The sequence below is a fragment of the Delphinus delphis genome, chromosome 4, assembly GCF_949987515.2.
Source record: "Delphinus delphis chromosome 4, mDelDel1.2, whole genome shotgun sequence".
NCBI classification, from domain to species: domain Eukaryota; kingdom Metazoa; phylum Chordata; class Mammalia; order Artiodactyla; family Delphinidae; genus Delphinus; species Delphinus delphis.
In genome coordinates this window covers 97,933,493-97,959,274 of record NC_082686.1, presented here as the reverse complement: position 1 = coordinate 97,959,274, position 25,782 = coordinate 97,933,493, and the positions used below count along the sequence as shown (strand labels likewise).

At 42.2% G+C, this 25,782-nt stretch overlaps 1 protein-coding gene across 4 annotated transcripts in view; it reads right to left on the bottom strand.

Annotated features, from left to right (window-relative positions):
* Positions 1-25,782, bottom strand: part of GOLIM4 (golgi integral membrane protein 4) — an 80,880-nt gene that overhangs the window by 16,955 nt on the left and 38,143 nt on the right. The window contains exons 2-11 of one of the 4 annotated variants that reach the window (XM_060011180.2): positions 20,726-20,800; positions 17,375-17,424; positions 15,672-15,725; positions 14,200-14,350; positions 10,178-10,260; positions 9,265-9,348; positions 5,697-5,855; positions 3,188-3,520; positions 1,086-1,327; positions 310-389 (exon numbers count right to left, since the gene is read on the bottom strand). In XM_060011180.2, the coding sequence (XP_059867163.1) occupies positions 310-389; positions 1,086-1,327; positions 3,188-3,520; positions 5,697-5,855; positions 9,265-9,348; positions 10,178-10,260; positions 14,200-14,350; positions 15,672-15,725; positions 17,375-17,424; positions 20,726-20,800 (1,311 nt within the window). Of the gene's footprint in view, positions 1-306; positions 390-1,085; positions 1,328-3,187; positions 3,521-5,696; positions 5,856-9,264; positions 9,349-10,177; positions 10,261-14,199; positions 14,351-15,671; positions 15,726-17,374; positions 17,425-20,725; positions 20,801-25,782 lie in introns of all 4 variants that reach the window. The other 3 variants (XM_060011179.2, XM_060011182.2, XM_060011181.2) reach the window with 3 other exon arrangements.

The window sequence follows — 25,782 nt, the reverse complement described above, 5'->3', positions numbered from 1 at the left end:
TGAGAGTGGCATCGTCCATCCAGCTCCTTCCCCAGGACCTACACTCAGCGGCTCAGCATCAGCCCCCAGAGCTCTGAACTGTGCCTGTGAGCACCTGCGCTCGATTTACCTCGATTTACTCTGTGTATCCCTTAGCAAGATGTGTCCTATGGTAATTGCTTCTTTGCTTTACACCATTTCAATTTACAAAAGGTTTCACAGGAACGCTCTACTTTCAGAGAGTATGCAGATACACATATAACTCTGAGTTGATATTATATATTACCAAGCAGTTTTATTAAAACATTCATCATCTAAGAAGCTCACCACCTCCTTCCTCTTCCTGGACGCCCTGGTCCTCTGCTCCCTGAACAACATCATTATCTACAGCATCATAACGAGCTTGCTGCCTGCAAGGGAAACAAACAATCATCACCTCAGGGACACAAATTAAGTAGCACAGTTTGACGTAAGTCATTTATCTTTAAAGAGAGTTATCAATGAATTTTTCGACACTTTTTGAAAAGCCATAAAAATATTTCTTAAACTTATCCAATTAGGTTTAATAAAGATTCCAGACACTTTCAAAACATGCCTTATAAAAGATAAAATACCTTTCAAATGATAAAATAAAATGAAGTTAGCACAAAACCTGATAGGTTATTTTGAGACATACACTGTCTTTTTTTTTTTTTTTTTTTTTTTTTTTGGCGGTACGCGGGCCTCTCACTGTTGTGGCCTCTCCCATTGCAGAGCACAGGCTCCGGACGCGCAGGCTCAGCGGCCATGGCTCACGGGCCCAGCCGCTACGCAGCATGTGGGATCTTCCCGGACCGGGGCACGAACCCGTGTCCCCTGCATCGGCAGGCGGACTCTCAACCACTGCGCCACCAGGGAAGCCCTACACTGTCATTTTTAAGCAGGGGAAAAAAATGTTGATTATTCTGAAAATTCAATGTTTGGAATGTAGTTTTCAGGTAGTGGTTCTGCCTCAGCTACACGAGCAACAGGAGCCCCTCAAGTTCACGGGTAACAAATACAGGAAGCCGTCTCTATCCTGCTTGTGAACGCCAGAGGCGGGCTGCCTAGGCCCATCAGGAGGCTACCGTGTCTGCTCCGGGCGCTGCGGCCGGCCCTCGGCGAGCCCAGCCTGCCTCTGCTGGGCCGTCTCCCTGGCGAGGAGCTGCGGCTGGTGCTGGTGCGGCAAGGGCCCCTGCAGCCTCTGCTGGGGCGGGGCCTCGTGGCGCTCCTTCGGCCGCTGGGCCTCCTCCACCCGCCGCACTGCCAGCCTCTGCTGCTCCTCATACGGCGACTGGAATTTGGCGACCGGCTTGCCCGAGGGATACACCTGGGGAACAGAGAGTCGCTGCAGAGCAAGAACTGTCGGGTCCCCTGGGTCCTCCCTTCGTCCCTTTCGCGCGACACGCGCAGAAGGCAGAGCTGGTTTGTGAACACCTATCTGTCAGGTCAACTGTCATAATGGTCCAAAGCCACCCCGCGGCTGGACTCCACTCCTGTCTCCCACCGCTCTGAATCACCCTTGCTTCTTTCAGCAACTGGTCTTCTCCATTTGTTGGCATTAAGGCAGATTTTTAATGTGCTCCCGAGGAGGACGCAACAGAAGAAATGTTTCAACCCTAATTAAATTTATGCTCAGAAGGCTCTGGTATATGTGGGCACGTAATAACCTCAGACTAAATGGGGCGATTTGTGAGCTGAGGCTGAGGCTAAGGCTTTCCCATGAAGCCTAAAGACCTAGGGAAGCTAATTAACTCTCGCAGTGCATATACTAATCTCAGGCTAAGCGGAGCCAAAACAAGTCAAATTTCAGATTAGGGTGGAAAAGCAGAGAACCGTTTTTCTTCAAAGAAACCAAAAATGGATGAGAAGAGAGAACTTTCTGATTAAAGGAAAACCTGATACAGGAATTCTTAAACTCTGCTTCCATTAAGCCGTCTACCACTCCCTCCTCCGCCCCCCTCTCCCAACTAATACAAGTCCACACAGTTCTCACCAAAGGAAACAGGGTGCATGGTTGAGGGAAATTAAACCTAGTGGGGAATTACCTTTGAGGAAAGCTACGAAGGACCCAAGACTGGGAGAGAGGCTTCTTCATGCCACCTTTGCAACAATTTAAGAGTGCACCCGCAGGGGGGCCTTCACACGTGCCCAGCCAAAGCCTCTAGCGGCTTGAAGTCTTGGAACGTTCGAGGCCAAACAAAGCTTCAGAGCTATAAATAAAAGGTGACCAGCGTCCACGTAAGGGCCAGGTAGCCTACCGTCAGGTATCGCCTTCGAGGTTGTGTAAGGAAGGTACACCTGGTTGCACTCAGGGTTGCTTTCAGTTCTTTAAAGTCTCATTTATAATAATAATGGATGTTTTTATGGGTCTTACTTATGTGAGAGGGGAGTGCTCAGTGGTGGAGCCTGAGCAGAGACTGGTTAAACACACTCACTCACCTAGTGGCATGTCCTTAAGTCAGCTTTCTGATGACTTGCTAACCACCCTGAAGGTGAGCGTGCAAAAGCCAACACAGGATTTGACAGTAAGTAAGTGAACAGGGAGAAAAGTACCCTTGATCACAGAAAATGCGTCACTTCTCGGCCTCAAGATGCCCACGGGGCTCGAGCACAGACTGGAAGGTGCGGGATGAGGTGCCCATCTACTCTCCTACTCTGTTAAAGGGGTGTGACTGAGTCTCTCTCACTGCGCACTCTTGACAAAGACAATACGTACACACACGCATAGCACCTTCTCTTTTCCCCAACCGTCTTTCTGGGATAAGGTAGCTATGCTACTAACATCACAAAAGAACATTTAAATAGGTACATGTAACATTTAGCAAGATCACCCCAATTTTATTTTATAGACTGTTATACACGAGGGCTTTTTCCTTAACACAGCTGACCCTTGAACAGCGTGGGAGGCTGGGGCGCTGACCCTCCGTGCAGTGGAGAATCTTCTTACAGCTTTCAGTCGGCCCCCTGTATATAGGGTTCCTCCATAGCCTTCCTCCCTATAGGGGCTCCTCTGGGCAGTTCCCCACGTGCAGGTTCTACTAACCGCGGATCTTGCAGTGTTTACTACTGAAAAAATCCTGGTAGGAGTGAACCCATGAGGTTCAAACCTGCCCTGCTCAAGGGTCAACTGCACGTAGACACAAAGGCGCACCCCTTATCCCAGGCAACTGGCTGGATGACCTCGTACCCCAGCGCGAGCCTGCCCTTCCAGGAGCCTGGCTTCCTTCCGCTCACGCCGTTCCGCCCACTCCCGATGCCGCTGCTCCTCCAGCGATGGGTCGTGCTCCTCCGCGAGGTGCTCGGCCTGCCCGACCTGCTCCATCGCCTCTTCCTCCAGGGCCCTCCTGTGCTCCTCCTCCACCGGCCGCCCCTCGGGCTCCTCGCGGCCCGCTTCTCGCCGGGTCAGTTCTGCGGGCGCCTGGAATCCTGCCTCCTTCTGGGTGGGAGGGTAAGGTTCTGTTTCCTCCGTTCTTCCAGGGACTGCTTCATGGTTCTGCCACACTTCGCTATTTCGGGACACCTAGGCCAAGCACATGACTGGAAATGACACTCTTCTATTTCGAAAGCAGTGATAGAATCTCTTTATTACCATGTCTACGGGGTTACAACATAAGCAAAATCCTGGAGTCTAGAAATATAGAGTCCTGACTGAAAAGTATGGCTGCAGTGGAGTCACTTAACTCTTCTCACTGTGTGATCTCACCTACAAAATAGAGACAACGTAAGCAAAATTTCATCGTGGAAAGAATACCGTAAATAACCTAAAAGTAAAGCCTATAAGTGACCACATCTCAGTAGACCCTACCCTCAAAAGCAATCTAACTCCTGTTCTCCCTTAGAATAAAAAGGGAAAAACCCTCATACTTCAAGTGATCAAATACGTAATTTTCTTCAAGGTAAATTTTGTTTACAATAATTATATGAAAAGAAAAGGATAAGATCAAGTAGAGGATGAGCTAGCTTTGTTTTCTGTTAGCAAATATAAAAAAAAGAATGCCATTACTAATGGACACCCATATGTTGGCTATAATAGTGCCCATTAAATCAGGTACAATTAAACATTTCTGACGTATTAAAGTGGTATTTCTTTGTAAACCAGAGGAAGTCTTTTGTGAGTACTTTATATTATTAACACAGAAAACTCTGAAGAAAAAAAAGATGTGTCTTTTCACAGAGAACTCCTCTTCTAAAACTGGTTGATTTAAATCAGTTTTCTCTGCAAGTTTCAGAGATTTCTATACGGTCTTCATTACTTAGAAAAGAGAGGCAAAAGAGAGATGGTATAATATCAATAGGAAAATGTGTCACTGTCCTCCCTCCCACCAACCTTCTTTAGCAGAAAGAATACTTTCTTTGGTCAGGTTGCTGTCCCATAATTGAAATAAATGTGAAGCCCTGTTCTTAAATTAGCAGAAACATAACTTAGAAACTGGATTGTATACATAAACAAATAAGCCAAGGGAAAAAGTCCTTTCTCAGACATCTGAGGACGGCTTTTGGAGGTGTACATTTTACCAAGTCCTTGCATACCTGACAAGTTTGAATTGATACTGCCCTGGCTTTACAGGAAATATTTCTCTGAAGGGCCCTAAGTGCTTTCCAACACCTGTCACTTATCGCCACAACATCCCTGTGAGAAAGGTTAGAGCAGATGACTATTATCTCCACCTCCCAGATGGAAGAACTAAAAAGTCTGAGTCTTTAAAAGCTTAATCCAGTAAACTGGTAGTTAAACTTAGATAGAGAATAGAACCAATTTCCACACCAGGGCTCTGGTTGTGTTTTCTTAAGTTAGGAGCAACATAAGACCCAGACAAAGAACAAGCATCCAGGGGGATACAGAACCTGTGAAGGAATGCTTTGCTCAGACTGAAGATTCAAACGAAGTCCACTCACTTCAACTTAATTATTCCCATAAGGTGATGAGAAGGTGAGTTGGGGAAAGTCTTCTCAAACATTCACTGTTTAAAACGACTTTGTCGGGGGAAAGATAATCATACTTGCCATTTTTATTACAGGTGTGATTGCATAAACAACTCTGTAAGAATTAATCATATGGGCGACACCACTTTTGATGTTTCACTTGGGAGATATTCTTAAGCAACAAGGCTTAATTTTATGAAGAACAGGAATACAAAAAATAGATTCTGTGACTAGCACTTATACTCTTGTAGTTGTATGAAGGCTATATAATACAAACTTCGACATATTTTGTATGGACCAAGTACAGCATCGAGTTCAAATATATTATCAGCTTTAATACTTAAGTGGGCTGACTGTCATATAATATCCTCATGATCATTTAACCTTCTCACTCTACCCCCCCCAAAAAAACCCCTAAAATATTCAGACATGACAGCTCCTTTCAAACAAATATACCCACATGAAGAAAGACAAAACTAGTTCAGTCTTTTCCAGGAAACAGAACAGCAGTTCTCAAAGTGTGCGTCCCCAGCCCAGCAAAATCAGCTAGAAATGCAAATCCTCAGGCCTCACCCCAAATTCACTGAACTGTAAACTGTGGGCTGGGGCCCAGTTATTCCTGTTTTAACAGTCCTGCTAGGGACTCTGATATATGCTAAAATGTGAGAACCGGTGTTCTGCAGTTAGAGCTGGCAATATTTAGAGCAGTTCACCTGAGGACAGCTTGACAGGGAAAGCGACCTGACCACAGATGACCAGTTCATGCCTCTTACCTCCCGAGGCTCTCCAGGTAACTTGTCCCTTGTTGCGCTGTCACCTTGTGGAGAATGTGCCACCTGGGTAATATTCTGCTGCTCTGTTTGTTCTGGTTTTCGAAAGCTTGGAATCCTATTCAGAGTGTCTTTCAGTTGTTTATATTCTGCAACTTGAGTCTGCATACAAATTGCACAATTGGATGCAAATTGCACAATTTGAGGAGGGAAAAGGATATCATTCATAGATGGTTCACTGGAAGACTGGACAAAAATATTATACCTAAATGCAAGAAAGGAAGAATACGCAGACTGTTTCCATGCATTAGCTATACTTACTTGGACATGCTCAACCATGTATAAGCACATGCAAATTAGAGTTCAAGGGAACAGAGAAAAAGTATCTAAGACAGATGTTAGTTTCCCATGCTACATTAAACTAAGTCAGGATTTTTATATATAAATTTCTAGTCTAAATATCATTATTAAAAGTAAGACAGCTATGCAATGTTTTATGACATTAAACTCTATTTTAAAATTGCACAATTATGTAAATATAAGTGCAGATTATCTTTTACCAATATGGTCTGAGTAACACTTTTCAGCAGAAAAGAACCATAGGCTTCAAATAAGTAACTGAATATATATGTAAAATCACTCAGGCCACCCTCTTCTTCCAGTCAATACGTGCTCACAAAGGGTCCCTTCCTCTCCAGAACGCTTCCTGTATTGTGCTCTGCAGTTTTGGAAAGCAATAGCATAGGCATGAAATGAGGCTGGATTTTTATTCTTCAATTCTGAATGTCCTTTTCTTCTAGAGCAACAAAGGCACTAATGAAGGCATAGGTCTAGAATATACTCATATACTCATATGTGTGTACCCGTGTGTATATGTGATAGGGTGTATGTGTGTGTGTGTGTGATATTTTTAATACAAGAAGCTAGAAAGATGGAAAAAATTAAACACTTTAAGTAGGAAAACCAAGAGACTATACTTAGCTCATCATACGCACCAAAACCGTAACCCTGAAACAGAAATACTGTGTGTGTAAACACACACTTCCATGAACACAAAGAACCCAGAAATCTCTTCTGAAAGAAAGAGCCTGCTGGCCAGGGCCGCCGCCCTCAGTGTGCACAGCAGACGGGGAGTCGAGGCTGGTGAGTCGTGCTCCTGCGGCCACAGCTGTGCACCTGTACAGTGCTCTCCCACCCCCTTTCTGCCTTTTTCTAATTCACACAGAGGTGAAGAAGTCTGCTTGCTAAATCTGTCTCAGGGGAGTGCTTCTTTATCATTTGAACAAAGGCGTGCCAAACGGCTAACAATGGCCCTTAGCCCAGAAATCTACCAAAACATTTGCAAACCAACTTTGGAGGTCAAAGAAAAAAAGATGACATCCACACAATGATACTTTTAATAAGATAAATATTCTAGTCTTTTTTTCTTTCTCCTCCTCCTAGATACATAACCTTTGAAGGCAGCAATGCTGTGGTTCTCAAATACTAGCGTGCATTAAGATTCATGTTAAATTATGGAAGGATCATGTTAAAAATGCAGGCTCCTGGACCCCCCACCCTAGAAATGATGATTCAGTAGGTCTGGAGCACGGCCCAGGTAACTGTGATACAGGGAGTCTCCACAAATTCCAGCTGAAGAGTTAAGTGTGACTTTGATGTCCCTAGGCTTCCAGCTTGGTTCTGGGCAATGGTTTGGGGCCAGCTACAGTACTCCTTTTTGACCTTACTTTATTTAGATATAAAAAGGATACAGTATTATATAACTCAGTAGGTTGTGAATAGTAAATAAAATTCTGTACATAAAGTTATTATGATAATCCCTGATAAATTGTAAACTCTCAAATTCTACTCTGTTCCTGCTTTCTCCCGCCCTTAATTATTCCATTTAAAAAATCAGGTTGTCGGGCTTCCCTGGTGGCGCAGTGGTTGAGAGTCCGCCTGCCGATGCAGGGGACACGGGTTCGTGCCCCAGCCCGGGAAGGTCTCGCATGCCGCGGAGCAGCTGGGCCCGTGAGCCATGGCCACTGAGCCTGCGCGTCCGGAGCCAGTGCTCCGCAAAGGCAGAGGCCACAACAGTGAGGGGCCCGCGTACCGCAAAAAAAAAAGAAAAAAAAATCAGGTTGTCAAGACAGAATCTCATAAGATGATTTACATGAGAGACGTAGATGCCTGAAATAGCAGTTGTTTTCTGAGCAGATCTGGGGAAAGTTTTAATACGGGGGTAAAAGAGCAGGAGAAACTTGGAGGCCCCACCCAAAAGAACCAAAAAGCTATTGAAAGAAATAGAAAATTATAGGTAAGTTAAATAAAAATATTTTTTCTGTTGCAAAACCTTGTCGGCAATACTCCCAGGATGCTTACGACAGAATCTGGCTTTGGTCATTAAATGAACTATTTTACTTATATTTTTCTGAATTTTCAAATTGTTGCTTAGTCTAATATTTATGGCTATTATAGTACATAGAATATTCAAATTGGTTTGTCACATTTTTCAGTATGAAAAGCAGCCTCACAGAAAATAATAATACTTGGTAAAAAATTTTATAAAGAAGGTTTTGAATGTAATAATATCCTCTAAAGTCAATTTAATTTATACCCATGGAAAAAAATTACCACACAGCTACAGTTTTGTAGGGAGATAATCAATCAATGACTGCCTTGAAAAAGGGTCCCAGAGACACAGATGCCACAGCCTCTGAGACGAATCAGGGCCCAGCATATGATTCTATTAATAATTTTATAAAGACAAAAGATAATACATGGTCTCCTGGTAAGCACAGATAGTTGGTTTTCCTTTGCCCTTTTCTTTTAATTCTTCCAAGAGAAGAAAAGTGAAGACCGGTGATTAAGAAGACACAGCAACTAAACTAGCCATTCTTATTTCTTTGCTTCGACTAGAAAGCTGTATAACACTCAATGTGATATTACTTTAATAAGCTCTCCAACACTTGTATTTGTTCACTTGTTCATTCAGTAAGTGTCTACTGAGGGCCTGCCTTGTGCCGAGGACTGTTCTAGGCTTTGAACAAATGAAGCTTACGACTCTCGTTTTCCTTCTCTATTGACTTGAGAGCTCTTCTTATTTCCTGTAATTTGACCAAACAACACATAAGCCTAGTCCCCAAAGCAGTGTGTGCGGGCTGTAAAGCTGGGAGCAAGGGAGGGAGGAATAAAATATAGAGCTTGACAATAATTTATTTAGGTAGCTAGCATCATAAAATCCTACAGATTATATAGCAAGCGTCAATACAGGTCACACGGTGGCAAAAGACCACATATGTGGGATAATTTCTGTGACTGAAACAAGTATTAGACTACTGCATGCAGGGGCTGGAGGAGGGTAGAAAAAGTAATATGCACCACACTGCCAGTGCAAAAAAAAAAAAAAATCAAAGGTTTATTTAATATTCTCTTGATCGAGTTTTGAAAGCATGCATGATCTTCAGGATCAGGAAAGCTCTGTCCTAAGGAACTCAGTGAAGCCTGGCCTTTAAGAGACTACACGCACAGAGGAATTCAGAAATGTTAAGCAGACTTAAAAAGAACCCAGAGAGGCCGCTACCCTTCTAACCTGTGCAGCAGCTAGTGCACTCTTGTGGTCTTCCAAAGTCACTACAAGTTGTTCATGCTCGGAGAGTAAATTCTTATGCTGTTGCTACACAGAAAAGAATTTTACAGGTTGAGTTTTAACATTCTAGGACAAACTCCTCTTGGGCAGACAGTGGCATGAGCACCCAGATGCTGCTTGCTTGCTGGTTTGTTTGTTTGTGCAGTATTTGTTAAGTTCCAAAATCTTTGTAGAGGGAAGACTATGATTAATGTATTCCACAATCTAAAATGTGCTACCGAAATATCACAATCACTTACAGTGAAATCAACACACAAAGAAAAATACCTGTTATTAATAAACCTTTGTAAATAAAAAGCTTATTAATCTAAAAACCTGTAACGTTACAGCCATACTGGAAATAAGTGAAAAATATTATTAATAATATTTGAATTAACATTTTTATTATAAAAACATTATAACAATAGTGCAGAATATTTGAAAAATAGATGGGGAAATATATAATCCCACTATCCTTAAATAAGTTACAAACGATTTTATATGTTTCCTTTCGGTCTTCTCTACGTAATTGTGTATAGCTATCATAATAGCCTGAATTCTACTTCACGTACTTATTTTTCACTTAAGATATTAAAGGTATTTCTGTATTGCCAAAAAAAAAAAAAAAAAGCTTATTAAGATTGAACCATCTAGCAAAAGAATCATTTCAGTACTAATGGAAATGTTGGGATTTCCAGACCATCGTTTAGCTTATGATACAGAAGTGGTAAAAGTATTGGGCCTGGTCCGGTTTATGCAAAGCCCAAAGTAACAGTGTGCATTGTAAAGCATGTCAAGTAGGGAACGACTTTTAAGGTCACTCTACAAAGTAAAGCAGGCAAACACTAAACAGTCAAATGCTGGGTGTTTTTTTTACCTTGACATCTTGCAGCTGTGTGTGCATGTCCTGATGCGCTCTCCTCAGCTGTCTGTTCTCTTCTCTCAAATTGTACACGGATTCTATTTTAGAAAAAGGGAAATCATGCGTAAAGCCCTGGGCCTTTTGGGCTCTTGATTCTATTATTTTCACATCTAAAGCCTCACATAACTTTTTCTAGGATTGTTTTGACCTTTGACAGTACCATATTCCAAATCAACAAAACCTATACCATTTTGGGATGTGGCATGGATTCAGCTGGACAACCCAATACAATCTGGTTCAGTGGTTTCAATACATTTAAACAAGCTACACGTCGTAGAAGCTAAGGATTGTTAATTAGTCCTGTGCTAAAAATGAAATGTTTCTGTTAATAAGCAAACCCTTAGGAATGAAATGTAATGGGTAGGGGTCATCTAAGATTTTGATCTCTTCACAAATTAAAAACAGGGCTATCAAAAAGCAAAACCACATTTCTCATAGCATGAATAATTTCCACAGTCCCCAAAAGGTATTTCAGTTACAAAAGCAACTCAAGAAATAAACAAGAGACAGAGAGACACCCCATCTGCTCAAAACTTCTAAATATATTTTCTTTCTCCCACCATTGAGTTCTTGACGGATCCAAATTCTCCCTCCAATAGCTATAGGACAGTTCTTTCCAGGGCTACCATGTGAGACTGTAGCAATCAGAGTGAAGTCTTAAAACCTCCTGAACCACAAGCTCCACTGTTCGGGGAACAACCTCTTGCTAATTTTCCCACATTTTCAGTATCTGGATGGTATGAACTGGCAGCGCTTGGGCTAAATACAACACGCAAACATTTTTTTTGGCCCCTGCAGTGTTGGCCTACACAGAGTGTCTTCCACATTTGAAGAGCTGTCACCATTTAAAAATCCAGAATCTGGGTCTAATAAGATTCTGGCAACATTAGGCCAGTTCTCATGTGACAGCACTCAGCAGAAGTTAAATGGTGGCTGCGTGACCATAATGACTCATCTCCAACGGGAGATACTGTTGAGAGTGAAAGGGGTGCTGTTAAGAATTATGCTGGGACAGCAGCAGGTGTGGACCTGCACTGTGTTGGGCAAACCGTCCCCAAAGTGGCAGCCACTTGCTGCAGGCAGACCTTTATGTCTCCAGGGTGGCCCTCAGCACAGAAGGAAAGTTCCAGTCACCATCCCGCCTCATACTTTCTATCCACTTTCACTCCACTAGCGTCCCTGCTTGATCCCCGGGCACTGGCTTCGTGATTGGGTTTGGGGAGAGATCAAGAACAAGGTGGGAAATGTGGCCAGTGGTTGGGTTGTCCACCTACATGTCATACTGGATTTTCTCAAAGGTCAAAACAGGACACTGCGGGGGCTTCCCTGGTGGCGCAGTGGTTGAGAGTCCACCTGCCGATGCAGGGGACGCGGGTTCATGCCCCGGTCTGGGAAGATCCCACATGCCACGGAGCGGCTGGGCCTGTGAGCCATGGCCGCTGAGCCTGCGCTCCGCAACGGGAGAGGCCACAACAGTGAGAGGCCTGCGTACAGCAAAAAAAACAAAACAAAACAAAACAAATACGGGACACTGTGGCAATTGAAGAGGACCACAAGTGTGTCATCGGCTGGATGGGCCCTCAGTCTACACACAGGCACACATGCACTTGAAATACCCGAACTTGGCTGACTTTTAAAGGAATTCAGTTTATAACCTTAATGACGGTGTCTCCTGTGCCTTTGCTGTGCGACCCTGAGCAAGTTACCTAACTTTAGCAGGCCTCAATTTCTTCACTTGTTAAATTAGACTAAATATAATGCCTACCTTGCAGGTTGTTATGAGACTTAAATAAGATACCTGTACAAAGAATTTCCCCCAGTACTGGCACATGGAAAACATTTGTTCAGTGTCAGCTATTATTATAACGATAATGGGAAGAATAATCATCTAAGTTTATATATGCTATCAGCTCATAGCTATCCATATTCTAAATTCTAAACTCCCTCCTCGTGTCATAGTAACCTGCCAAAGACTACTCGGACTACACACGTCATAGGTTTGCCGCTACAGACCCGCGTCTACCATGATGCATCTATCTTTAATTTACTATCAGGGACCATAATCAAACAAAAGTGCTCATGTGAAAATCACTTATCAAAGTGTCGTCAAAGGCACTGTCACATTAAGTTGTTTGAAGTCTCTCTGAGAAACTTCTTCCAAAAGTTAATTGATATCAAAAATACCGTTCTCTCTCTCTCTTGCCCTCTGTCTCCATCTCTGTCTCTCTCTATCGCTCCCTCACCCACCAAGGTATTGGTAGATTCTCTCTTCTGATGACAAGAGCCCTATCACTTGCTGTATTTCTACTTTTGTTCTGGGTTCCAGGCCATCAGGCTTGAACTATCTGAGTATGCAGAACTCACAGACAAGTATTTTCCATGGTTCTGATTTCTTGTTAACATTTTACTATACATGGACTTGGTTTCAAAGAAAGGAGTAACTATAGAGTAGACACAAGATAATATGCCTTTTAGGGCTATTACTAAAATTGAATGAACTAAATTATGTAAAGCATGCCAAGGTCAGACACCTAGAAAACTTTACTTCTCACTCCTTAATGGATCTCCTTCATAACAATATAATTAAATATATTTCCTCAGCTTGGCTCAGGTTTGAAAATGCTGAACAGTGGATCCTACAAGTCAAATGTCCTCCTTCACCACACAAAGGTGTAGCATCCCCAGGGTGGCAAGTGCTGTCTGCGCACTGGAGTCTTCTGGTTCTCTCTTCCTTTTACCACCTTTGTAAGGGCTTTCAGTGTTTAGTCTCTTCCTTTCTCTATTTTGCTATCTTACTGACTCCTCACCACCCAGCTCACCACCAACAAGCCAAGGCCCCTACATGTCTACATCTCTTGGGTATCATTCTGCTGACATCTGGCTCCATCAAGACCATCTCAACCCTTTGTAAACTGCCTCAGTGGCTATTTAACTCCCAGGTGCCTTTTTGGAATACTTAACAAAGTATTCCTATTATTTTGGAATACTGTTTTTAGCCTATTATTTTGGAACACTTCGAGACAAAACATTGCAAAAAATAAGTATAGAAAATCCAAAGGACCCTTCACATGGTTTCTTTCTATGATGACATTTTATATAAAACCAGGAAATTGTTCTTCACCCATGTTTTTGCAAAGCACCAGGATTTCACCCGTGTTTTTGCAAGCACCAGGATTTCACCCGTGTTTCTGCAAGCACCATGTATGTTTTTAAACCAAATCTCACACTTCAGACTTATTTAGTACCTGGATAGGTGATTATAGAATATGCTATTGCCCTTTTCCAGAACTCACATGTACTCAGAAGTGATATATTTTGTTCCACATTACTATGAAAATACCTGATGCTGATGCTGGTGGTGGTTAATATAGATTGAAGGTCTACCACATACCAGTAACTGTTCTAGGTGCTCTGCATAATGTAATCCTCATACCAACTCTACAAGGTTGATACTTTTTATGAATATCCCGCTTTTACAGATGAGGACGGTTTACGCTACACAACTTGCCTGTGGTCATATATAAACTAGTCATTGAAGAGGCCAAGATTCACCAGGGCAGTCTGACTCCAGAGCCTGAGCTTTTTGAAGCTACTATTACCGATCAACAGGGAGTCTTTATGCCCCTGTGGAGATCTGGAAATGCATCACTGTAACTGGGGAGCACTGATGGCATTTTGTGGGTGGGGTCAGAGATGCTAAATGTCTCACAACACACTTAAAAAGAGAACTGTCTTGCCCAACATGGCCAATGTGCCCCGTTGAGAAACACTAAGTATTCTATTCTGTTTCCCTAAACAAACCCAAAGAGATAAGTGTGAAACTTCATAAAGAAGTAAGAAGTAACTGGTAAAGGACCACATGTAAGGTAATCAATCAGCAAGCAACAAACAAAATAAAACAAAAGTCTATTGTTCTATTCAAACGTTAATATGAGTATTCATTTCCATGCACACTGACTAATTAGGTTTCCAAATACCTTTTAGCTTAGAAAGCTCTTGTTCTTTCTCTTGCTGAAGCTGCAGGTATCGCTGCTTGTGGTCATTAAATGTCCTACTGAAGTCTTCTCCTTGCCTGCGGTGTTCCTCTTCCAAGTCGCTGTGCTGTTTCTTTAGCTCCTCATGTTGACTCTGCAAAGATGAAAACTTTAGCAGGGATGTACATTCTCTAAATTATATCAGAATCTGTCTCTCAATAGCGTAGTCTTTCTCTTGCCAGAAAGTCAGCACAAATGAAGAAGCAGGCTTCGTTTTCCTCAGACTGCTTTGAATTTGTGCAGCTCCCTTCCATTTCCCTTCCATTCCAAATGAATAGTTTGGGATCATGGCCAAAAATAATCTTCTCCTGAATTTTTAACATTAACGGGAAAAACAAGAAGTTGGAAGTTTGCATGAGAGATGGAAAAGGAAGGGATTTGGGGAAATTCCCAGGGACTCAAGTTACTGTGGAAACAGGGTAAAGGTAACGAAAAAATTACCCCTCCATGGATACTCTAGACTGCCTCTTTCAATCCGATGTTTTCCCAGCAACATTTTTTATTTCCTTTCTTTGATTTTCAGCCTTCCTGGTAACCCAGTTTAAAGAAGGGGCGGGGGGAAAGACTTTTTTCCGTTTGGGGGAAGTAATAAATCGACTGTTTATAGAATGATTCTTACTTACACTACTCCTGATTATAACACTGTAATCACAATCTAGATAAATTCTACAGTCTCCAAATGCTTAATATGAAAGGGTGGTCTGCTTTAATTCATGTATTGCTTTCTTGATAATAGGAAAGATGCCGGTTTCAATAAAAAGCATATGCCCTACTGATATAGGAGAAAACACAACATCAAACAAAAAGCTGGGGGGTAGGGGCTGAAGACAGTGGCGTGGTTTTTTTCCCTGCTGTGCAGGGTGGCATAATGTCTGCTGCTCATCTCTTCTGGCCTGAACAGAAATAATGCATCTCTCTCTCTCTCTCTCTTTTTTTCAGTTTTCCTGACACAATAATGAGTTTTATCCAAGAACCAAGGAAGGAGAATCTTTAAACATAAAGTGTGCTCCTGTGGTAGGCAGAACATTTATTGCACATTAGTAACAGGAAGGCAGCATTTTAATACTTCTACTGCCTCCAGCGCGACTAAGATAGAAGAAAATCTCTAAGAAAAACGACTCTGAGAAATTAGATTTAAAAAACAAACAAAAATCCTTAAAAGATAGAGAACAAAATTAAAAATTAGGTGACCAGAGAGCCTGATTTATAAAAAATGTGTAATGAGCTAAATATGTTCTTTGAAATCAGGTGATAAACATGATGGAGCATTATAATTATATATTACTTTTAGCCAGAAATGACTTTAATATACCATATCACAACACAAATCAACTTTCTGTAAACTTTCCTTGATCACTTAAGTTACTTAGTTAATCCTTTGATTCACTTACGAAGAACAGCTTTAAATTACTCACCTTTAACATCTGATGTTGGACATTCAACGCGCTGTACCTGCTATTAGAATCTTGCTGTAAATTGAAAAGCAAACAGTTAACACAAAAATAACAAATTTGGCTCTTTTGCTAACCAGAGCTTAAAGGTCTTAATGGAAGGATTTCACTCATTTCACTTGTGTTAAGTGAAAATGAACTCTAAGCTCGAAACAGGACAATTCTGAGGCCATCTCTTTACTTAATAGCAGAAATGAAGTTTTCACATTCCTCTAAGTTTGCTAGACTTTAATAATGAAAAATCAGGACATGGAATTATGAAACAGCAGCTTGACAGGGCCCTTGGAGGTGATTTACTTCCACTCTCATATGGAGAAGAAAAACTGAGGCCAGAGGCACAGGGGAACTTGTCCTGAGATGCAGCACCGCACATGGCTGATATATCGTGCCCGGTGCTCCAAGGGGAACAGGAGATAAACCAGGCCTCACAAGCTTCGCATGGCTTCCGGGAAGGGAGAGAAAAGGCACCTTCCTGCCTCGAGCTTCAGCGGGTAAGAAATTCTACATACGTGACTTTACCCCAACTAGAATCCAACTCACAGAGTGAGAAACAGAAAGGCTAAGGAACAGGCCAGGGCAAACATTTCCTTTAGTAGCAGAGCCAGGACCAAAACTTGAGCCTACACCTATGGCTGAAGCACGCGCTCCAGCAGTGTGTCTCTGTGTGCCAGTGGAGCATCTTCACATTTGGACCTCACACAAGTCCAGCCCTGGGCAACCATAACCAGTGAGTGTGCAAACCACAAACCACCTGAAACTTTTCTCTCCCCAGACTGCTGTGTTGTTCTATCTTATGTGCCACACTCCTTGCTTTACCCGTCACCGGTATAAGCACAGCCTCAATTCTTTCTTTCTTTCATATTCTTGCAGCTTCTAAAATGAACTGCATTTTTGCTTTATCATTTTATTTTATCACTTTACCATTTTAATTTGTAATAAATTGCATTACAAAATGCACAACAGAATACACACAGTTCTGGCTAGGGCTTTTAAAAGCAGGTAAGAGTCGAAAGCTGACAGCCTCCTAGTTATTCAAGGAACAGACTCTTCTCAGTTTTAATACCCCAAAACGCCAATGCTTTATGCAACCAATGCTTACATATTTTTCTTAGAGTAAGAGAAAAACTTGTTTTTCTCCAGTTAATTTGGACTTAAAAACTTTTTAAACTGCCAATATCATTTATGTATTCATTCGTTCCACAAATGTTTTTGAACATGGGAACTCTAGGCCAGGTACCGTGTCAGACATTACACAGCAATGTCTATGCAAGTAACAGTAACGTCCTGCAAAGGCAAATTAAAATAAATATCACATTCTATAGAAAAGAGAGACTACAAATGAATAAATAAGTGAATAAAAATAATCTCTTTATGAAGAGATTATGTTTATGGTTGAACATTAAGGCTATTTCCAATTTATCACTATCACAGTAATGTGATAAACAAAGGAAGGTAGGTTTTAAAAGAGCAGTTTTTAGATCTTCCTCTGAGAATCTCTTGGCAAGGAAGGAAGGAAAGGAGAGAGGAAGGGAGGGAGGGAAGGACGGAAATGTATTTCAGCCCTTCAGTCCTAATGATCAACAGAGTAAAAGGTTTTGCGACCATATTTGCCCCTCTTGCAAGTTTCGTGAAATAAAAAATTAAGGGAGAAAAAAAAAAAAACTCACCCTTCCCTTATTTAGTGTTTCTTGTGCTTCTAATTTATAAACCAGAAAATCTAGAAAATACAAAATGGAGAAAATAGAGTATAAGTTAATTCACTGTGGCATTTTTAGACATCTAAAAGAACATAGGCGTACTTTACTCAGACCTAAAAAATGTTTCAGGTTTAAGACAATCTACTTGGTGACTTATATACTTTGTCTTTTAATGCTTTAGCACGAGTTGAAAAAAACTGTTATATAATTTTCCTCTTTACCTTTAAGTTGTGAATCTTGTATCAACAAAATATACACTATAACCAACTGATTAAAAGTGCATTTAGAATGTGTACTTGGTGATGAACTGTCCTTGAAATTAAGGAGAAAAAAAACATGAAGTGCACCTAAGGACAGAGATGGTTTATTGCCAGCCACTAGATGGCACACGAAAATCATTCAGGACCTGAAAAGGAAATCAAGCCGTGGAAACCATCTTTAATGCTCTTAAGGCTTTATTATCCACTAGATGGCTCTATAAAATCACTCTGCTTTTGAAGACAAGGGAAATCCAAATCCTATCAAAGCATTTTAATGATCTGAAACATCTCAGTAAAACATCCTAGCCCACACTGCCCTCCTCTGTTCTCCCTCCTTCTACCTCACACCAAGGTAATCAGACGGAACATCTCACTTCAATCTCAAGATTTACCAAAAAGATGAATAAATAAAAATAGAATGCAGGAGAAATGTCTATTTAGGTCTTCTGCCCATTTTTGGATTGGGTTGTTTGTTTTTTTGTTATTGAGCTGCATGAACTGCTTATAAATTTTGGAGATTAATCCTTTGTCAGTTGCTTCATTTGCAAATATTTTCTCCCATTCTGAGGGTTGTCTTTTCGTCTTGTTTATGGTTTCCTTTGCTGTGCAAAAGCTTTGAAGTTTCATTAGGTCCCATTTGTTTATTTTTGTTTTTATTTCCATTTCTCTAGGAGGCAGGTCAAAAAGGATCTTGCTGTGATTTATGTCATAGAGTCTTCTGCCTATGTTTTCCTCTAAGAGTTTGATAGTTTCTGGCCTTACATTTAGGTCTTTAATCCATTTTGAGCTTATTTTTGTATATGGTGTTAGGGAGTGATCTAATCTCATACTTTTACATGTACCTGTCCAGTTTTCCCAGCACCACTTATTGAAGAGGCTGTCCTTTCTCCACTGTACATTCCTGCCTCCTTTATCAAAGATAAGGTGACCATATTTCTCCAAAGAAGATATACAGACTGCCAACAAACACATGAAAGAACGCTCAACATCATTAATCATTAGAGAAATGCAAATCAAAACTACAATGAGATATCATCTCACACCAGTCAGAATGGCCATCATCAAAAAATCTAGAAACAATAAATGCTGGAGAGGGTGTGGAGGAAAGGGAACACTCTTGCACTGCTGGTGGGAATGTGAATTGGTACAGCCACTATGGAGAGCAGTATGGAGGTTCCTTAAAAAACTACAAATAGAAATACCATATGACCCAGCAATCCCACTACTGGGCATATACCCTGAGAAAACCATAATTCAAAAAGAGTCATGTACCAAAATGTTCATTGCAGCTCTATTTACAATAGCCCAGAGATGGAAACAACCTAAGCGTCCATCATCGGATGAATGGATAAAGAAGATGTGGCACATATATACAATGGAATATTACTCAGCCATAAAAAGAGACGAAATTGAGCTATTTGTAATGAGGTGGATAGACCTAGAGTCTGTCATACAGAGTGAAGTAAGTCAGAAAGAGAGAGACAAATACCGTATGCTAACACATATATATGGAATTTAAAAAAAAAAAAAAGTCATGAAAAACCTAGGGGTGAAACAGGAATAAAGACACAGACTTACTAGAGAATGGACTTGAGGCTATGGGGAGGGGGAAGTGTAAACGGTGACAAAGCGATAAAGAGGCATGGACATATATACACTACCAAACGTAAGGTAGATAGCTAGTGGGAAGCAGCCGCATAGCACAGGGAGATCAGCTCGGTGCTTTGTGACCGCCTGGAGGGGTGGGATAGGGAGGGTGGGAGGGAGGGAGACGCAAGCGGGAAGAGATATGGGAATATATGTATATATATAACTGATTCATTGTGTTGTGAAGCTGAAACTAACATACCATTGTAAAGCAATTATACTCCAATAAAGATGTTAAAAAAAAAAAAAAAAAGAAGATGTGGCACATATATACAATGGAATATTACTCAGCCATAAAAAGAAACGAAATTGAGCTATTTGTAATGAAGTGGATAGACCTAGAGTCTGTCATACAGAGTGAAGTAAGTCAGAAAGAGAAAGACAAATACCGTATGCTAACACATATATATGGAATTAAAAAAAAAATGTCATGAAGAACGTAGGGGTAAGACAGGAATAAAGACACAAACCTACTAGAGAATGGACTTGAGGATATGGGGAGGAGGAAGGGTAAGCTGTGACAAAGCGAGAGAGAGGCATGGACATCTATACACTACCAAACGTAAGGTAGATAGCTAGTGGGAAGCAGCAGCATAGCACAGGGAGATCAGCTCGGTGCTTTGTGACCGCCTGGAGGGGTGGGATAGGGAGGGTGGGAGGGAGGGAGACGCAAGCGGGAAGAGATATGGGAACATATGTATATGCATAACTGATTCACTTTGTTATAAAGCAGAAACCAACACACCATTGTAAAGCAATTATACTCCAATAAAGATGTAAAAAAAAAAAAAAAGAATGCAGCTAATTTCAAACCACAACCTGTATAAGCTCCATGCTTTATAGAAAAACTCTGATAAAAATCAACAGCATTGCCTAATACCTGTGCTAAATGTTGATTTTTCAAACCAAACCAATCAGTTGTGCCAATAAAGCCTTTACCACAAGATGAAAACAGGTGTATAACCTAAAAGACATTGTACAATAAGATCAATTCATTACGTTCTAAATGTACATGTATACGTATACATTTATATAACGTTTGTCATATTCTGGACAACACATGCTGTTACTTTTCCTGGATGCCTGTGGACGGAAGTCAGGTGTTAGTAACGTATGCATTGATAATATTCAAAGAAAAACTGTGTGTTATTTCCGAAGCAATACATATAACCAATACATGAATGACCTCAAAGTGGCACCAACTGAATGAAAGAGTCTAAATCTAGTCTTGAGCAGGAATTATTTTGTCGCAATGTATAGCATATTCCTTGGTATCTCCTTCTCCATCCACCAAATGAAACTGACTTTGGGTGATCTGAAAAATTTCTTAGCAAAAAAATAGTAAAGCAAGTACGTGATGCTTCAAAGAAGAGTATGATAGAAACACAGAACACGAATTACATTATTTATTTACCTTCCTTTGCTTTCTTATGTTCAAGTCTTTCCTTTTGCAAGGATTTCTCTAATCTTGATCTGTGTTCATACACAACTGGAAAAAAAAAAGTTAAAACTTATCTTCAAAGAATTAGAAATTCTAAGGTAAAATTAACATCAATTTTCAAAACAGGAAGAAGACAGTTTAGAGTCCTTTCACAATTAAAATTAAAACGTATGCATTTTAAGTTCCACATTCTTGGTAAAAGATGGACACGATAAGAGGCATTAATTCTGGGCTGACTCCTATGCAGTCTGCCCCTCTGTAAAACCAACACTCTGGAAGAGGCTTCCACCTTCTTGTCTTCATGCTTCTGGAACATGAGTCTGTGTGAGGCTCCAGGTCTCTTCCCGGACAAGCGTGTCCACGCTCACGACTTCAGCCAACATCTACACGGCACTTACCCTCACATCTGTGTGTCCAGCTCCCACCTCTCTCTCAGGTGCTAGGAGAGGATTTCCACCCAGATATCCCATAAGTACTGCCAAGTCAACATGAGCTGCGTGAGTCTCAGTGAAAGATGCCTGGGTGGGTGAGGAAACCTCAGCAGCATACTAAGGCTTGCTGAAAGAAGGGGTGGATTCCGCCATGTCAGGAAAAACTTAGGTAAGATAGCCACAGAGATGAAGGAGGGAGAGACTCTCCCCACTAAAGAACCTATACAAGTGCCCACAAAGGAACAAGTCAGGTTTACATCTGCCATGGCAGGAAACCCAAGGCAAACTGATGTCCTGCTGTAGGACCTTCCTGCACTTTACCAACCCCACCTCCCCCATCTACTCTGAAGTAGCTGCAGTTGCCCGTGGAGTGCAGGAGAGAGAGCAGATGTGTTAGGGGGAAAATAGGCAGAAGCCCATCGGGACTCTCTCCCACACTACAGGCTTCACATCTACAGCAAACGGGAGCTGCAAGAGTGGGAAAAGCTTTACCTTTAAATGAAAAAAATTTGTATTACTGCACTGGACTAGACCAGACACGATCCTTACTAAACCAAGACTGTGTTTATGGTTAAAAGTTACCAAAAGATTTTTTTCTTTCTTTGATCTGAGAGAAGCTGTAAAGTAGTGAAGTCTGTCTTAGATTTCATGCAGGGACAGAAAACCCAGCTCCGCGGAGTGGTTGGAATAGGGGAGAGAAGGAGAGAACAAAGTTACGTTTCTGACGCGCCCTTTAATCCTGTTTGTTCAGCATTACGGTCCCAAATGATCTCATTCCCTGCAAGCTCAGCCAAGCCTGTCACTTGGTTCTGTTACCAGCCCTAGCTCCCCATGACTACCTAAGATACAAGTCAATCACCAGCCGCTGACTGTCCGTCCAGTGCAACAGCTGCCCGACACTGCCGGCCGCCTAGAGTTGCCATGGTCGCAGCAACTCCCCTCCCTGACATCTGCTTGTTGCTGCTGGACCCCCTGCCCCGTCCCTCCCCCCGCCCCTTCCCCACTGCCACCCCTGCCAGTTACCAGCTATCTCTGTCCTCCTTCCAACACACCCATCATCTCCAGGGTCCTTCCCCTTCTCCCAACACCGCATCTCTCATCTTGGTGTCCCATAGAAACCTGCCATTCCCAGGGCTCCATCTACGACTCCCACAGCCCTTAGCTCTCCTCACACCTCTGCTAACATCTCAGTCCAGAACTCCTAGAAGGCCTGCCACCAGCCAAACTGGTATGGTGTCATCCCCTGATGGCATGCCTGCCCCAAACTCATCTTTCCCCTCAATTCAGCCTCCCATTAGTCATCGAAATAATGAGCTGCTCCATTCCCTTTCTCCACTTGGGTTCCTATTCTGTTCACCAGATGATCCCTCCCACTCCCCCAGTGCTATTGTTACAAAGGGATCTAATCCAACTCCCCAGTTATTGAGCTGCTGCGATGTACCCGGCACCATATTAGGAGCAGAAATGCAAAATGAACAGACATGGGCCTTGGCCTCAAGAAGCTCTAGTCCAACACAGGAGATAGATTAGGTAATTTTAAATAATTAGAGCCAAATGCATTTGGCATACTAAAAGCCCAGTGAAAGAGAGGGGTGAGCTCTGGATGGGAGAGGAGTGAGGGGAGATTCTCAGAGGTGACAATCTCTTGGCTGGCTTTGGGAGTGAAGAACGATTTGGTAGATGGGAGCCCCACAGGAGAAGGGCACTGCTGGAAGACATCACAGGGACAAAGACACAGAGGTGTTGGAACTGGACTAAAGGCAGCTGTGCTCCAAAAAGCTTGGCTCCAAGTCCACTGTTGAGAAATTAGACTTTTTTCAACCATATAGGTGTACAGTAGCTAAGTCTCTCGGCCAATTCCTGAAAGCCTATTAACACCAAGAGGTTCCTTGGATTGGTACTAACACTACCATCTTGAATGACATTTGGAACGAGGGAGGGAAAACAAAGACTAGAGCTGGGGAGCCTCACCAAGCCAGACCCAGAACTGCCTGCCCATAGTCTGAGAATTTCCGCCAGGTAGTGGAGGCTCGCAGGGGAATAGATAAATTACGGTGTGATCATGATATACACAGGCAAGAACAGGATGCCATGGGAACACCTAAGCTCCCCAGCTGGAAGGAACAACACTCCCTCATCTCCAATCCACTGGCCAAAGTTCCCACGGTCTGGGAAGAAGGTCACAGGAACATAAACATGCCGGGTAACAGGGAATCTGGGTGCACTAACGGGACAATTTCAGCAAGCATGTATATCACTTTCAAAGAAGGGTCAACAGGCAAAGTAGTCAAGATCTTGCTCTAATGGAGTCAAAAGTGGCAGCAGGGGTCCTGAGTCTAGGGGGCTCCTGAAGGGAGGTCAGGACCTTTATGGGGAGACAATCCAGCCTAGCAACACCCGAGATAACAACAACAACAAAACCCAGCAGAAGCACAGCCAAGAAAACACATGTGGGGGGCTGCTTCCCACCATCCGCCGCCACCTCAGACTCTAGATGTTAACTATTGTCACGGAAGGGTAAGGATGGCGGCAAACGTTGTAGGTACAACTTGTAATCCTGTGAAATCCTTCCTGACTTAATAAAATGTGGCAGCGGTCACTCAACGTCACGTGGCACGTCATGAGAGAATGGAGCAGCAGTGGCTGACCGCGGAACGCTTACCTTTGGTTTAGGCAGCAGAAAATTCACCTGCAGGATTTCATCCTCAATAAGGGCGGAGGGTCCACTAGATTCCACCTAGCGGAGAGCGGGTGTGGGGACTGGAGTGAGGAGCGCTCTATGTGGGGGGCAGGGGAGACGGTGCTCCGTGCTTTACTCTCTTCCCTGCGATTCAGCCAGGAGGATAACGTGCCACCGGCTGGTCCAAAGTCCCCATCGACCAAACTGTCTTTGACAGTTGTATGTATCATGGGGATTTAGACATTCGACATCTTAAGAGCAACGTGTCTCAAGAGCTAGAAGATCCTAGGACACACAGTTAGAAACTTTCCTAGATCACCTAAAGAGATGCTATACGATGTCCACAAAGAGGAGAGCATGTTTATGGATTACAGTCCACATCTGAAGGTCTTGGGAAATCTGAGACTATTCATGAATCCATAAAATGGCATCACTCATAGCATGACCTAAGGCATGAATAACGTGCTTTTGCAAATGCAGCAGAAAAAAGATGTGGTAAACAGGAATAGAGGCTATATGTGAGGAACCGTGAGGTAACTGTACTATTAATATTATCTTACTCAGAACTGGTCATTATGACAGCCACCAGCTTCTAGTCCTGACATATAACCTAAGAATTCAGAAATGGTTTGAGGGTTGAGAACATCACCGAGGAGGAAGGTGAGAGAATGGAGCAGCAGTGAGTGACGGAAAGCTGGAGAAGTGCTCAGAAAAAGGAAAAAAAAAACAAAACACCCAAACCGAAAAGGAACCTTAAACTATAGGCTGAGGAAACCACGTTAGGTAAAGGAAAGTGAGAGTAAAAATTAACCCTTAGAATTAGCAACTCTAGAAGGAATGGGAGAAGGAAAGAGGCAGGCGGTACGTAAAGGTCGAGAGCACAGACTCTGGTGTCTGGGTTCAAGTCCCAGATTCATTCCTTATGGGGAGAGTTGCCGAACTTCTTTGTGCTTCAGTTTCTTTATATGGTACATGGGAATAAAAACAGTGCCCATCCCTCTGGGTGGATGTCAGGGCTAAATGAGTTAATTGATGTGAAGTGCTTCAAACACGGCAAGGCACAGAATAAGTGCCAGAAAAATACTAAAATATTTTTTCAGCTATCTGTGATGGCTTCAAAGTGCCAGAGAATCAATCAGGTGATTCCCTGAGCTCTTTCAACCCTACAATTAAAGTCTAATAATAACAAAGTAATACACATATACATTGAGAGAGAGACTTGAAACAGCAATGAAATACTGATCTCAGTTTCCTGTTACTTAAAAAAAAAAAAATTCCCTTAAAAAGGGGGGAGGTTGCGAATAATCATTCTAATAGCTTAGTAAAACCTATAAGCCTATTTTCTAATAACAATTGAAGAACAGCAAAATGGACCAGATAGAATCTTTGTGTTCTTGTGGCTCTTCTAGAAAATTTCCCTATCAATTAAACACACACACACACACACACACACACACACACACACACACACACACACGCTACCCTTAATTCTTTAGCATGCATTCTCCAGGCTTTGGGGCTGGTTATTTATCTAGATAGGTTTACTGCTTTGCTCAGAAGGAGGATTGCTAATCAATCCCTGTCACCTATCTCTTTTTCTATTTATACTCGGAAGTCAAGGGCATCAGTCAAGATGAAGCCAAACTGCTAGATCCTTTGCAACAAAAAAGGTGTATAATTAATATTCTCAAAGCACCCATCAGGTTAAAGAAAAAATAAGTATAAAAATAATGGTTCAGTCTCAGCATTCAAGATCGTTAATGCAGACCAACACTACAACAGGGATAGGATGTGAATCATAAGAACTCGTGAGAGAAGGATGAAAATCCACAATACTCATCATCTCCCCTGCTTACTGACAAGGAGTTTAATATTTTCCATGCAGTCAAGGGTGGAAAGAGTTTTTATTCCCCCCTTAA